Below are 14660 nucleotides of genomic sequence, written 5' to 3' on the forward strand. Positions count from 1 at the left end.
AGGGTCCCCTCCCTCGAGCTGCTGCCCACGCTGCTGGGGATGAGCCCAGCACACGGGGGGCTGCTGTGCTGTGAGCACACACTGCCGGCTCCTGTCCAGCTTTTCACCCACCAGCACCCCCGAGTCCTTCTCCGCGGCGCTGCTCTCCAGCCCTTCATCCTAAGCCTGTGCTGATATCTGGGGTTATCCTGACACAGGTGAAGGACCTGGCACTTGGTCTTGTTGAACCTCATGGGGCTCACAGGGGCCCACTTCTCCAGATTGTCCAGGTCCCTCTGGATCCTGTCCGTCCGGGGTCACCTGCACCACTCAGCGTGGTGTCATCTGCAAACTTGCTGATCTATGTCACTGATGAAGATATTGAACAGCACAGCTCCCAGTACAGACCCCTGAAGGACACTAGTCACTGATCTCCATCAGGACATCAAACCATCGACCCCCACCCTCTGGAAGGGACCATCCAACCATTTTGTTATTCACAGAACAGTCCACCCTTCAAATCCCTGTTCTTAAGACTTCAGGGTGGATAATGGACTAGGGACACCTTGTTCAGCTCTGGGGTGACATGTCCTACGTGTTCCTCTCAGTTTGCTGTTAGCTTCAGGACTCTGCGACATATCTCATGTAGGCATCTAATCCAGATTCCCAGGAGTAATGGATAGTTCATACTTAGGCCAAGAGGAGATCGAGGTAACTCAACACATTAGAGAACCAAATATTTATGGGTGCTTAAAACATGCAATTAAAGCTCTACTTTATACCAACGGAGCGGCAGAACCAATCCTGGATCGCCAATAAAGGAAATGTATGTGAATGCGCCACCATCCTCTTCATTTCTGTAAAATCATAACCTTTTAAGGCACCACACAAAAAGAGAAACAAAACCATTATTGTTTCAGACCGGGGTTACAGGTATGTGCACCCTGCAGAAAAAGGTGGCTCCACAATTTCGAGCACACAGAGACAAACAAACGAGTAGAACTGTGTAGCTGGAACCAAGACTCCACATTTCCTGAGCTGTTTGAGGGCGCTGACAAATCACAGAAGGGAAGATTAACGGCTGTGTAAGCAGGAAGAGCTGGAGGTGTTAAATAAAAACTCATGAGAAACTAACAGAAACAGAAATAAGTAACAGGATTCCAGAGAAGGTAGGAAGCAGATAAGTAAACTCAGACGCAGTTTTAAAGGCCTGCAAGATACTGCTGAAAGCCTGAGCCAACGCATCAATGCGGGCCAAGAGGAAGAAGTTTACTGTGGCGGCTGTGTAAGCAGGAAGAGCTGGAGGTGTTAAATAAAAACTCATGAGAAACTAACAGAAACAGAAATAAGTAACAGGATTCCAGAGAAGGTAGGAAGCAGATAAGTAAACTCAGACGCAGTTTTAAAGGCCTGCAAGATACTGCTGAAAGCCTGAGCCAACGCATCAATGCGGGCCAAGAGGAAGAAGTTTACTGTGGCGGCACCTGGGGGACCACTGCTCTACCAAAGCCAGCACCCACGAGGAGATGAAACTAAGCTCAGCTAAGTTCAGCTCACGCTGAAGCTGTTACCAGCGCTCACCCTTCTCCAGCACACCACACACATTATTTGACTTTTCTAAGCAAATCCATGCTAATTCATGAGGCTAATTTCTTTATTACACACCAGGAAAGGCCTTAGTGTTGCTCAAGATCAAACAGCAAACTAACAGCGGAGCCAACACAGAACTGAGATTCTGTTATCGCCCCAAGTCCTGTGGTTTTGGTATTAGTCAGGCCGGTTTCTTCATCTCTGCAGTGAGGTTTTTCTAGCGGTGAATTACAGCGACTGCCAACAGCAGCGCACGTGGAGTGTTGCTCAAGATCAAACAGCAAACTAACAGCAGAGCCAACAACAGAACTGAGATTCTGTTATCGCCCCAAGTCCTGTGGTTTTGGTATTAGTCAGGCCGGTTTCTTCATCTCTGCAGTGAGGTTTTTCTAGCGGGGAATTACAGCGACTGCCAACAGCAGCGCACGTGGTGTGGAAGGGACAGACTCTGAGGGAAGGCCTTGTGTAGCAGGAGAGGACGGGAAGGAAGCCAACACGCCGTAGGTAAAATACAAGGTTGTTTAAAAACTGTTTTCTCTTTTACAAGTGTTTGTACAGAGGTTGGTGGAACGCAAGCGAAGTAAGCGAAACACAAGACCAAGGGTTTGTCGTATAGATCTGCAGCCAACACTTAATAAAAGGGCAATAACTGGAGATATTCACAGCGTTGATCAACTACAGGTCTATATCCCCCACCGCAAAACATGTGTGTAACAGGAAAAAGACATGCAGCATCAGCTTTCCAACAGCTACAACGCCCTCAGGGCTCCCTTCCACGTCAGTACCCACACAATTCTCAGGGCAGTGCAGCACAGAGATGCCACTGTCACCGTGCAGCCACTTCTTTGTCACGTCCTGTTCCCAAACAGAACATCAGGAGCAGAGTGCTGTGTATTTTTTTACATCAGATATAAAAAGAAAGTCGTAGTGTTCAGTAGTTTCATTTGTCAGCTCTTGGGATTTTCATATGAGGATTTTCGTCCATCGCCACCTACTCGGAAAACTTCCACTGACACCAAGCCTGACCCTGATGGTATCTGACCTCAAATACAGAAATACGTAGAGAGCGAACGCCAGATTTGAACCAGTTAAACAAAGAGTTAGTTACCTATGTGTGATGTTCATGAGGATCTTGACAGCTGGACAGATACAAGAATGAGTTTCCCTCAGCTCTACCTAGAACGACCTGAACCAGTTAATTCTGGACACTTCTAGCAAACCTGCCCATCAGCACAGAGCTCCTGCTACGGTCCGCTCGCTCCCGTCCGAATGGCTTCACGCGGCAAATTCCGTCCTCCTTCCGTTTCCCTGGGTTAAACGTGTATTTTCTTTGGATGTGGGAAGAAAGACACTCATTCCTTGCTAGGTTAGTTTCCATTCTGGCATACCAAGTATTGTCCCGGAGTCAGGAGGGAACAAACTCACTGCCAACGACCCCAAATCGCTCTGGCGTGTGGAGACGAAGGACGTAACGGGAGCAAGGCTGTGACTCCGAGATGCCATCAGGGAAGAGTAGTACGAGAGCAAGCGGTCCTTTTCCAAAGCTTCCCACTTAGCGTGGATGCAGCACAGGGACTCCATGATGAAGCACCAGAACAAGGAAAGCAGGAATACAGACAAAGCATCTCCTCAGCGCTGGGTTTGAGACAACGCCGTCATCTGAAAGCTCAAACAGGATCCCCAGAGCAATAAGCCGAATTGTGCAATTCAAAAACACACAGACGGGAATCGGACTTTCAAAAGGCTTTATATTACAAAAAAAGGTTAAGTCACCACGAATGCGAAAAATCCATTCAATGAGGCTTGTTTCCAGTTTGCTAGGAAAACTACTTTTCTCTTCTTCATTCCCAGCCTACCGCTGAAAACGTGATTGCCAGAACAGTGACACCTCCAGCCAGATTTTTAAAATCAAACTTGCTCCGCCAGATCCAGTACTCTGAACTTGTCTAGGTTGTAGAAACAAGCCTTCACGACTCTGCCTCCGAAGTATCTTCCATTTAGATCCACGACAGCTGGAATTGAGACCAAGAACAGGTCAGCAAGCAGCAATTCAACATCAACGTTTCTTGAGCCGAAGAGCCTAATCAGTGAGGCTGTTTAATCTCTCTAGAGAAGGTTAACTCTGAGGTTCACAGGACACAGTTTAGCACCCTACCTTTGATGGCAGATTCAACCCGTTCAAACTCTAAAAATATTCTTACGGCTTCATCATCAGGGGCACCAGGTATCTGAAACAAAAAAAACCAAACCCCAAAACCAGAAGTGATCAGAATAGCAGCAAAAGCACTGTTTTAAATTGCTGTTCTTCACAGAGGTAGTGCAGAGAACACAATGAAAAGGTTCCAGAAGCACAATACCCAGAGGTGTTCGCCCAGTTTCTGACAATAGAATTTCCTATCTTATGGGTACAGTATATGGAATACCAGATGGTGATGATACAAGATATGCAACATCCAGAATCACAACCCAGCAAAGGACCCTACAAGGTCTAATCTCCACCCTTTCTCTTAGGCAGTAACAAGCCGGTCGTGAGGGACAAGTGCCCAGTTCACTTTCAGAGTGGCCGAAGAGATGGATTATCTCTTACCTCAAAGATGACACACTTCCCAACCTTGCCATATTTCTCACATTCCTCCTTAGTTTCAACTTCTAGGTCTTCATCCACCTCCCCAGCACCAACCATGTTCTGGAAGTTAACAGAATAAACCCAGCTCACTGGGTGTAGTTGGTACAGACCATTATGTAGACACGCAACTGTGACCATGAATCCTTTAAGCTTCTGCTCCCCAGTCAAGAGCCACAGGAGGAGACAGTTCCCTGGTACTAAGACAAGGTAACTGTATAATCTACAGCAGTGTTGATGTACGGTCACAACTTGTACCTCAGGTAGACACATATTTTGTCCATGACACAAAGCACTGCGTAGGCACAGGCCAGAACCGTTTGAACTCTGCAGTCATTGTAACGGGAACAGGTTTAAACCTTTCAGCCATGCGCGTACACTGCAAACACCAAGATGTGCTCTTACTCGCAACTTACCCTCAGCAGGATGCAGGCCAGAACCATTTGAACTCTGCAGTCATTGTAACAGGAACAGGTTTAAACCTTTCAGCCATGCGTGTACGCTGCAAACACCAAGACGTGCTCTTACTCGCAACTTACCCTCAGCAGGACCACTTTAGTTGGGCATTTCAGTATCTCAGTCAGTGGGTTAGAATCTGCTTTCTTGCCCGTCTCTGTTACAAAGACAAAAGAGTGAATCATGGAGTAATTTAAGATTAAAGCTCATTTAAACCTCATATGGGGGCTTTTATCTTACTGTTATCAAACATGGGATAAAAGCTGTGAAATGTATTTTCGCATTGGTGAGGTATAGTCATTCTGAACTCGTAGGTACTTGGAAGGACAATAAGCTGAAAAACCACGGCTACAGCATGTGAATTAAACTGCAACCCTGGCAATGTCCTATTTCTTTGAGGGAAATCATTCCTAAGTTCAGAGTTGTATCAGATCTAACAAGTAAAAATCAGATCTGACTTCCAGCATTCTTCCAGTATGTTCTGAGAGGACTGATGGCAAACAGAAAACCCAGGAGCTTCCACCATTTTTCACAAACTTATTCATGTAGGATAAAATTACCTTTCTCTGCAGAATCGCCAACGATGATCTTGCCACCTCTCTTGCTCGTTTTCTCTACTGACAGTGCTGTGCTCAGCCCCTGCTCGTGCTTTCCCAGCCCCTGGCCCTCTCTGAAACCATACTTCTGCATGATTTTATGAGCTACTGTCCCTCTGCAAAGAGAAAAGGCATCAGTTCGTAAGGGTTTCTTACCCAAAACATTAACATTGCATTTCTGCTGAGTGCTCAAACACCTCCTAAAGTCTCACTACGCAGAGACTGGAAAACCTAAGAGCTTCTACATGACCGTACAACCTAGTAATTCCAAAACCCCGTGAAGATGACAAGTGTTACCCCTGAATTACAGATAGAAAAGCTGACAGAGAAGCTGACTAAATAAAATTGTTCATACTTATACATGTCTTCGCCATCCCTTCCTATAACAAACCTGGATATCCTCGGGATTAATTTAACCAGGTCTCTCCTTCCTGAATTTTCAAGAAAATCGCTGAGGCAATGAAGTCCCCGAGCAAGTAACTTACAAAAAGCATCTCCACTGACAGGCTTTGAAATTCCCACTGAATGAATATTTAGAACCAAAACACATCTACACATGTTGACGTTTTTTTGGAGACCACAGCTAGCCGGGCCAAGACACAAAAGACATGCCATGGTAGAGTGGTTTAAACCAGAGTAAAAATTCTATGCTCAGTCACCCCTGCTTCACCAATGAGAATAGAAGATTACACAGAAAACTAATGATCAATGACTACAGGGCCATTAAAAGTTGTCTCCAAAATGGCAGTGCAGTGTAATGACATAATAATACACTACACTTCTCTATCTTCCTCCTGGATACAGTTCTGACTACACTGAGGTTGCATTTCCGCAGCAGCCGACGCAATTGCGGGCACGTAAAAGGGCACAGCTAACAGCTACACCTTTCAAATGAGGGCTCTAACCTGGTTTTAAGTACAAATTCGACTTCGCTTTGTTGCCGCAGTAGGAACAGCAGCACTACACACAATGTCACCCAGGGCAGAGAAGCAAACGGACTGATTTGGAGCCACTGCTGCCACATTTGTGTAAATCGCTTTGAGCTTTTGAACAAACAAAGCAGCGCTGACGCAACTTGTCCGCTGGTACGTAGCAAATTTACAACAAAGGCTGGAAAAAAACCCTAGAGGAACCAACACGCCATCTGTGTTTTCCTGTGCCCCACTTTAGCTTGGCTCGTACCATCCATAAACACTTTATACTGGAGCGTGGCTTCAGAACTCGCTTAAAAGCGCAGCCTGGACTGCAGCCACCCCAAAGGCATTTCTCTCCCCATCGAGTCAATCCACAGCTTTAGGACTGTACACACTCAGTCTAACCACATACATGCAACGGGCTGTGTTCTTCTCCACCGACAAACTATTTTAATTTTTGGTTTCCACCACTTCCTAATGCCTTGGCCCACAAAATGTAAAGTCAATCCCTTACCCCATGTTAGCGAGGAAAGAGTTGCTGGGTCCCGTGGGGGAACGAGGTCGTTCTGGCTCATCATATGCTGGAGGAGGAATAGCTGCTTTGGAAGATGGTGCCCGAGGTCTTGACTCGTCTTCATACGGAAATGATGCAACAGCTGAAGAAAATAGAAACATTTGCTGCTTCACTGTAATGCTTTGCATGAACTATCCACTTGTTAGGAGTACTACGCTGTCAACCCAAGTCATTTCTTCATTGGCAAGTCGTAATTTTTTTCTGCTTTAATACCAATGAACTATGAAGAAAAGTCTTCCACGTAAATCCAAGTCAGAAGAATGTTTCCTTAGTGCATGTTGTTTCAACACCCCCTTGCCTCTCTCTCTCTCTCAGAAAAAAGATTTGAGTTGAGTTTTCTGGATTTTCCTCACTGGATATACAATGAGTTCGTATCACTGGTCTATAATACATTTATTAACCTCCTACTGATCACATGGAGAAACGAACCACTGAGAGACCACCAGCACTACGACGAGTTTATCCAGAGAGAGGGCAAATAAATGAACTTTAAAGCTAAATATTTATACGATCTTAAGAGATCCCACCGACAATTTCTGAACTGACACTTCCTGGGAGATGGAGACGTATCTCTCTATACATCTCGATAATCATAGTGGTTAGATTATTAAACTACCTCCACTGACAAGTCAAACGACAACAAGTAAACCCAAGCCCACAGAGCACTAAAGGAAGGAGGCAGAGCACAGTTTTACATGTACTTCTGCACTTTGAGACTGACTTAATTTCAGATCATTGTGTCGTGAATCGTGACTCATTGTCATTCACGTTATCTTGTGATTATTATCTTGTGTCTTACCAAACAAAATGTCAGACATGAAGCTGGGGGTTGTCATATGAGGAACAAAAGCCCTATTTAAGCAGCAGATGGATTGGGCCATGGGCCTTCTGTCACAGCAGTATTTTCCCAGGTTTTTCCAGCCCAGCTTTGAGCATCAAGTAAAAAGCCGTAAAAAGGTTTCCTTGTGAGATCACGTCACATTTTGAACACCCGCCCCCTCAGGATATTTCTACCATTTCCAGCCTATATTTACTTTTCCTTGACACGGTTCAATTGCTCTTAATTATTTCCTCAAAACAATCTCTTTCTCTTGTTAATGTTTACACACTTCAGATGCTTTCACTGTTACATCTGTCACTTACTCCAAGTCAAGCTTCACTTTTTGAAGTATGACTTTTCTCATAAAGAAAATCAGGACTCCCAAAGGAAAAGTTTGTGTGTGTAAGATTCCGTTTTTCTTATTTTTTTAACGACATACACCCATGCTGGTTGTTATTTTAAATTTAAAATGTAAGGTATATATGTAAAATAACCAGAATGGTTTTGTTCTTATGGATTATGCCACCTAGTGGGCAGCTGCAATTGATCTTCAATGAGGGAAAGGCTTGTGCATACACGGCTCTTCACCAAACACTGTATTCCTCAAGAATTTACACAATTCTGTCTGCAGTATGTAACCCCCTTCTGGAAAGATCTTCAGGAAGCACCTCCGAAAGCGAAGAGTAATGGGAAAATTGCCCTTCTGTGCTGTGGAGGTTTCTAATCTACCCAGAGAAACCTGTCTGCAACACTTCTCCCACATCAGAAATGAGTAACGGAACATGTTACGAGGGACCAGGTTGCCAAACCACTTCTCCAGCAATGCCCACAGAATCCTCTAGAACAGAGATGCAAGGCACAGTCGTATCGCAGCTTCCCCCACCAACAGAGACCTACTGCAAGGTCTCCTGCCACGAAGAACTGTATGGGAAGAACTGCAGGATGACTTAACCGAAGAGAAGGTCGAGTGAGAAATAAACACCGCTGACGGGTTTCAGGGACCTGGATTTTGGTGTACTTACGTTCTTTGTCCTTCTCAACAAGGGAAGTGGGTGGTGCAATGGCAGCTCCTCCCATACCTATCAGCGAAACAGAAGACAACACATTCGTATGATTAGGTTCTGCGCTCGGAATAGCTTCACTGAATCTCCACACAGCTGCTGGCTCCTCACCAGCCCGTTCTTAACATGCATCTCTGTCGACAGCAAAGCAGCAAGAGAGCAGGCTGAGACATCCTGGTAAACTAGGACTGAATGAAGGGCACATCAAGGGAGACATCATCAAACTGCAGCGATGTACCTCATATGGTGTCTATCATAAACGTGTTTCACAGGATTTCAAAATGAAAGACCGCAGTGAAACAAATGTTCAGTTCTAGAAGGGCTCAGTCAAAACCAAATGGAAAAGATACTCAGTTCAAGATTAACTACACATTCGCCACAGTAAAGCACGAAGCCCCTTCCACACTTGAATATGTTAAATGTCCCTGGACACAAATTTCTTTTTTTTTTTTTCCAAATAACAGACCCGAGTTCTTTGCTCTAACTTTGCTGCTGCAAGAGAATAAAGTTTTGTTTATGCAAAGACATCCCTCATCACCCAGATCCACACCATCTCACTAGTTCTAAGGGTGTTCAAATAACAAATGCAGAATGATAAGATTCAACAGTGAAAACTCAGCAGTGATTCTCATAGCTTGATTTTATCTCACACCTCACCTCTTCCCTGGAACCTACACCATGTAGAAAATTAAAATAGATACCTAGAACTAACGTAAAAAGGGGGCTTTTCACAAAGAATTTGGCTGCCATCTGCCTCCACGGAAAGAAGTTTACTGGATTGCAAGAGTTACAGTGTAATACAATGACATAAACAGCTCCCTTACTTCTTTTTCGTCTCTCCCTTTCATAATCTTCATCTTCATCAGAATCGGGATCTGGTCTTCTTGAAAACCCACTGGCTTCATGTCTGTCTTTACGCCTTCTAGGAGACACAGCACATTAGAATAAGAAACCATCAAACTTGTGGCACCACCTTTGCGGTGTGAAAGACTGTGACACTAATTGGCATTCTATAATGTTTTCCACGAAGGTCTAAGTAAACACCCTTTGCTTTCTTCGCTTTAATCCTGCTGGAGTATTTTTGGTAAAATGTCAGATGGATCCAAAGCAAGATAATTTTCCACTTCCAAGTCAGCCAAGAAGGAGGTATGGAAATGAAGAAACATCTAAATAAATCGAGTCCAAGCTGTCCACAGTGACTGAACGACTACAGTGGAAGAGGGGTTAGATTAATTAATTGCCCTGCTTTGAACAGAACCACCTTTAAATTCCCCATTGCAGCTGAACAGAGGAACATAATTTATTCAGGTAATTAAAAACGAATCATCACGCTGAAATAATCAGGTTATTGAGACAATGCTTGGCAACTAAAACAAGAGGCAGGCAAGTCTAGTAAAACTGGTAACATTTAGCTGAGAAATGTGGCTTGCACTTCAACTGTTACTTATCGTGATCACAAAATCACTCATGTTTCTACTTCAGAAAAAGGTATTTTTCTCAAAAAGTTGAGAGCGCAGCTTGAAGCATCAATCAGATCTCAGCCCCAGCACTGCCACCAAACCTGCGCTACGGGACGGTAAAATCAGCACTGCTGTGGAACCAGGCCAGATTTCTGAATGTCTACACTGAATTTCGAGTGAACACCCACTCCATTCCAACACCCAGGTTACCTGGCGCGGGTTTGGCTGCGATCGTTCCCTCAATTTTAAATCAGAATGTACTATGTGTTTTTCACTTCCTCACTCGGATTTGATGCATAAAGACCACCCTCTTGGCCCGCATACAAGCACAAGCACGACTAAAGAGCAATTAGCGCTGGAGCTGGGGAAATGACAGCCCGGACTGCGGAGATCTCGCATGCTGACAGCATTGGGCGCTCCTCCTCCAGCAGAACAACAGAGACACAACCAAGAGAAGACAGAGACGTCCAGACGACTAGGAATATTAATTAATTAACTTCTATGACCTAAACAGAGCAGCAGAATATCCTTCTTGGAATTCCACAGACTTTAGAGGATTCATAACATGATGAAAATGGCTTATTAATTGCACTTTTAATGAGCAAATGTAATCTTACTGCCGGGCTGGCAGCTGTTTTACCACCCATTTCAATCAGACACAGAACCCGGATGCAACTTCTTTAATATGATGAGAGAAATTTCTTATTCCAGGGAAAGGGCATTAAGATAATTAAAAATAAGTAGCATTTTCTTTTGTCTAGAGAGAGAGGAGTCATAAATACACAATTAACTTAAACTGAATGCAGAATATTAAACAGCAAGCACAGCTATGCCTCTCGGAGGCTGCGCTAGCTGCATCTTTAAAACTGAAGCATTTAAAACTGAATTCATGGATCAGTCTGGAGTATTTAAAGGCAGAAAGGATGGTTTACCACTGAGTGTTGAAAGGTTATTTCTGGAGCCACGTCATCCTGACAACTAATGCTCTACAATACCTGCAAGGCTAAAGCCTGATAGTGATGCAGGAAGTACCCAAATTCTATTACTGAAATAAAGAGAATGTAGAAAAATTTGACACAAGCCTTTTGGCCAGAGAGGTTGTAAACACGAGAAATCCTGTAATTTTTGCACTATTAGAAAATTTGAGCAAAAGCATTAAAACATACTAATTAAAACACTGTGCTCGTTCCTACAAACATAGAGCGCTCTCCATAAAACCTTTAACAATTTCCTTGAATCTGTTTAGAGGGATAAAACTAAATAAATCGATTTTTCTATTCTTTTCCTAATCCTCAGTAGGTGGAGTTTAAGCGAAAGCCTTACTTTTCTCTTTCTTCAATCTCCTTTTGCCTCTCCAGCTCACGCTGCCTCTGCCGTTCCTCTCTTTGACGTTTTACCACTTTTTCGTAGTCATTTGGGAACATGGGATCATATTCATCTGCCAAAGGAATCAACACATCTCCCGCGGAAAAACCACTAGGGACGGGGTCCTGACAAGAGAAAAAAGACTTTTTTTCAGCTGAGATCTGAAAACATCCCATTAATTAATTAATTATTAGAAGTACTATGGTGTTTTGCTGTTGCAACCATCTGCAAGGGGTCCTCCCAGACAATCTCATGAGTTTTTTACTCATGATTATTAATGCAACACCACCAGAGGCGCACACGCTGCTCTTCTCTCACTTGACAGAACTATTTCAGAACATCACCTCTGAAACAGCTTCAGGGACAAAACTTTTTTCCATTCCTTACCACGAGAAATCAATTTTTAAAGGTTAGGCAGTATTTCTTTTCCTTTAAAATTGATAGTTATATCGGTCCAGTTGCAACACTGGTACAATCACAATTCCATTCATTATTTACTTGGGCAAATTGCTGTCTTGGAAAGCACTCTGAAGGTGTCCTGAAGCAATATGCCAGGAACACTGATTTATTTTAACTGCACATTAACCTCGGAGTTCCACGTTGTATCACATCGAAGTCTGTATAAAGTTGAAACGTTCATTACAGAACCTCTGAGCAGACGAAATCCATCTTTGAAGGATGATGAAAAAATAAAAATACAGACTGCGACTAATTGCAGTTCCACAACATCTGTTAACAGCTGGACTTCATGGCTGCTTTGGTCCTACCTTTAAGCCAGCTGCTACATGAGGTGGCGTGTCCACAATCTGTCTCTCATCAGAAGTGCTGCCTCGTTTCAGGTCAATCACCGGAGCAAGGACTGTGCTTTGTTTTGTTCTCTGACTCTGAAAAAACACCAAGCCACACAATGTCCAGAAAAGGTAACACGACCGCTGGCTAAAGAGCAGAGTCCTTTATGGACTTGCAGCTGGCGTCTCCAATTTTTTTTTTTAAGAGAGCGAAAACTACTGTGTCAAATTCTTCACTGTGCAAAGCTCGATGTATCATTTCTCTTCAGTTTATTTCATGCAGTAATTCTCAACGAACCTTGTTAGAACCTTGTTTCTAACGAACCTTGAGGTGGGTAACTGAGTTTATGCCACATTTTAGTGGTGGCAAAGGCCGCTCAGTTCTGAGGCAGGTGCTTGTCAACTATGGTCAAAGAATGCTCCAAATACAGATCTGATAGAACATTTCAAAGAACGCTTCAGTGAAACCAGGGCATCCCTCCCTCTTTGCGAGCAAGTGAGATCAGACCTTGCTTGTGTGTGCACAAGGACATAGAGCGGTAGGTGAACAGTCCTTGGTTTAGACTAGGACTAAAAACGCATGTTAAAAATTCAATCTCTTCAAATGCGTTTGAACCAAGAGGGTTTTTTCTTTAAGAAGGGGCTCAGACTTCTGAAGATCTGTTGTTCTTCCTATTGTGTCATCTGATAAAATGTATTAATCTATTCTGAACTCTGAATTTTCTAAACCTATTCCATTAGGGAGCAGGGGGTTTAGGCTGGATATTAAGAAAGATTTCTTTACAAAAAGGGTTGTGAAGCATTGGAACAGGCTGCCCAGGGAGGTGGCAGAGTCCCCATCCCTGGAGGGGTTTAAAAGATGCATAGATATGGTGCTGAGGGATATGGTTTAGTGCTGAGTTAGTGGTTGGACTTGATGATCCGAGGTATTTCCAAACAAAAATGGCTCTGTGATTCCACTCCTTTATTAGTCTATGCATACACTGTGTATCAGTCACATGAACAAAACCCATACCTAATTAGTAGCCATTTAGATTTCATTCACGCAGGTTGTTCCAATTATCGACTAAATCCTGCCCTCAACTTTTCCAGCATAAACCAGGAGTAATTCCAGCGAAAAAACGCAGTCTTCAGTGTCTATGCTGCTACTCCTTTTTAAACGAAGCGATCTCCTCCTAGAACCTACACACCACAAAGAACACACGTGTGCCCTGCCTGACCCAAACTATCAACACTGCTTAAAGAAAAAGGGTGAAATACTGTAGCAACAAAAAGAGAAAATGCCTCGGTCACAGCTTAAGCTCACAGAATCGGCTTGCACTCCTCCCTTTCAGGAAACACCTTCTGCAACATTTTCTAACGCACGACAGTTTGCACTTTGGCACCAAAAGCCTTTTGCACAGTGAGCATAAAAAGATGTAAATAGTGATTGATGCAAAAAGCCTACAACGCCCAACAGCCAGTACTCCTGTCAGTCACAGCGTGACCCTTCCTTAAATATTTTCAGAGTTGAAGATCATCTTTTGGCCCTGCTTGCTAGATCTGAGGTTTGCAGCAACACACCAGTTCTTTATTCAATTTTAATTCTGCAACACTCCCTCTAACAGACTTCAAGAAATGGGCATCTCACCTTTCTCCCCCTCGATGTTGCTAGGCTCCTCGCTACAACCTCACAGACAAATCCCAGCAAAATTACCCCCAAATTGGTATTTTAAGGTCACAAACTTTCCTCGGTGCTCTAAACACAAAAGAATTGCTTTCTGTTATTCAAAAAAAACCACCAAGGGACTATACCTTTGCTTGCGTGAGCGCCGCTTTCTTCACCTGCAACTGAGACTGTAGTAGTTTGAAATTTTTGGACCAGCCTTCTGTTTTAGAATCGCTGGTCTCAACTCCCAAGTCATCGTAAAGTGACATTTTCTCTTCAGTTTAAAACTAAAAGACAAAATAAAAAGTTACAGATGACATAACAAACCTGTGTGCAGGGCTTATTTACTAACAATCTGCACACCACAATTTTAGCTATTTTTTTTTCCAAAGCCAGAGAAAATTTGAAGTAATGACATTTTTCAGGCTAGTAGCAGATACACAGGACTACTGTAAGGCTGTACGAAAGGCAATAATTACTGTTCAAGCATTAACTGGTGTCAGAAACATCCTAAAATTACATTTCTAGCATTAGTTTTCAATCATTTCAGACCTGAAGAAATTACCCTGTAGTCCATCCTGGTATTTTGAGGTTCAGAAAGAAATTCAACGTTATGTATAACACAAGTCTCAAAACTTCTGTATCAAAGGAATTATTTTTTCTGCTGTCCTCAAAGTCTATGTGCACAGACACATCAACATTCCAACAATTTTCTTACATTTCACTATTTCTGGCATCACTGTAAAGGAATGTCTTTCTTATACTAAATATACTTGCCAGAGTATT

General features: G+C 43.4%; 1 protein-coding gene across 1 annotated transcript; it reads right to left on the reverse strand.

The window, feature by feature from the left end:
• Positions 1 to 3168: 3168 nt before the first annotated feature.
• RBM17 (RNA binding motif protein 17) lies at positions 3169 to 14162 on the reverse strand. Its single transcript, XM_010133989.1, has 11 exons — positions 14021 to 14162; positions 12206 to 12322; positions 11397 to 11563; positions 9438 to 9535; positions 8575 to 8631; positions 6673 to 6814; positions 5209 to 5360; positions 4732 to 4805; positions 4157 to 4255; positions 3725 to 3797; positions 3169 to 3581 (listed from the first exon to the last, which is right to left on the reverse strand). Exons 1-11 carry the CDS (start codon positions 14141 to 14143, stop codon positions 3478 to 3480), a joined length of 1206 nt encoding a protein of 401 aa, XP_010132291.1. The 5' UTR covers positions 14144 to 14162; the 3' UTR covers positions 3169 to 3477.
• Between the last annotated feature and the right edge of the window lie 498 nt (positions 14163 to 14660).

Source organism: Buceros rhinoceros, unplaced genomic scaffold, assembly GCF_000710305.1.
Source record: "Buceros rhinoceros silvestris isolate BGI_N320 unplaced genomic scaffold, ASM71030v1 scaffold1324, whole genome shotgun sequence".
In the NCBI taxonomy this organism is placed as follows: domain Eukaryota; kingdom Metazoa; phylum Chordata; class Aves; order Bucerotiformes; family Bucerotidae; genus Buceros; species Buceros rhinoceros.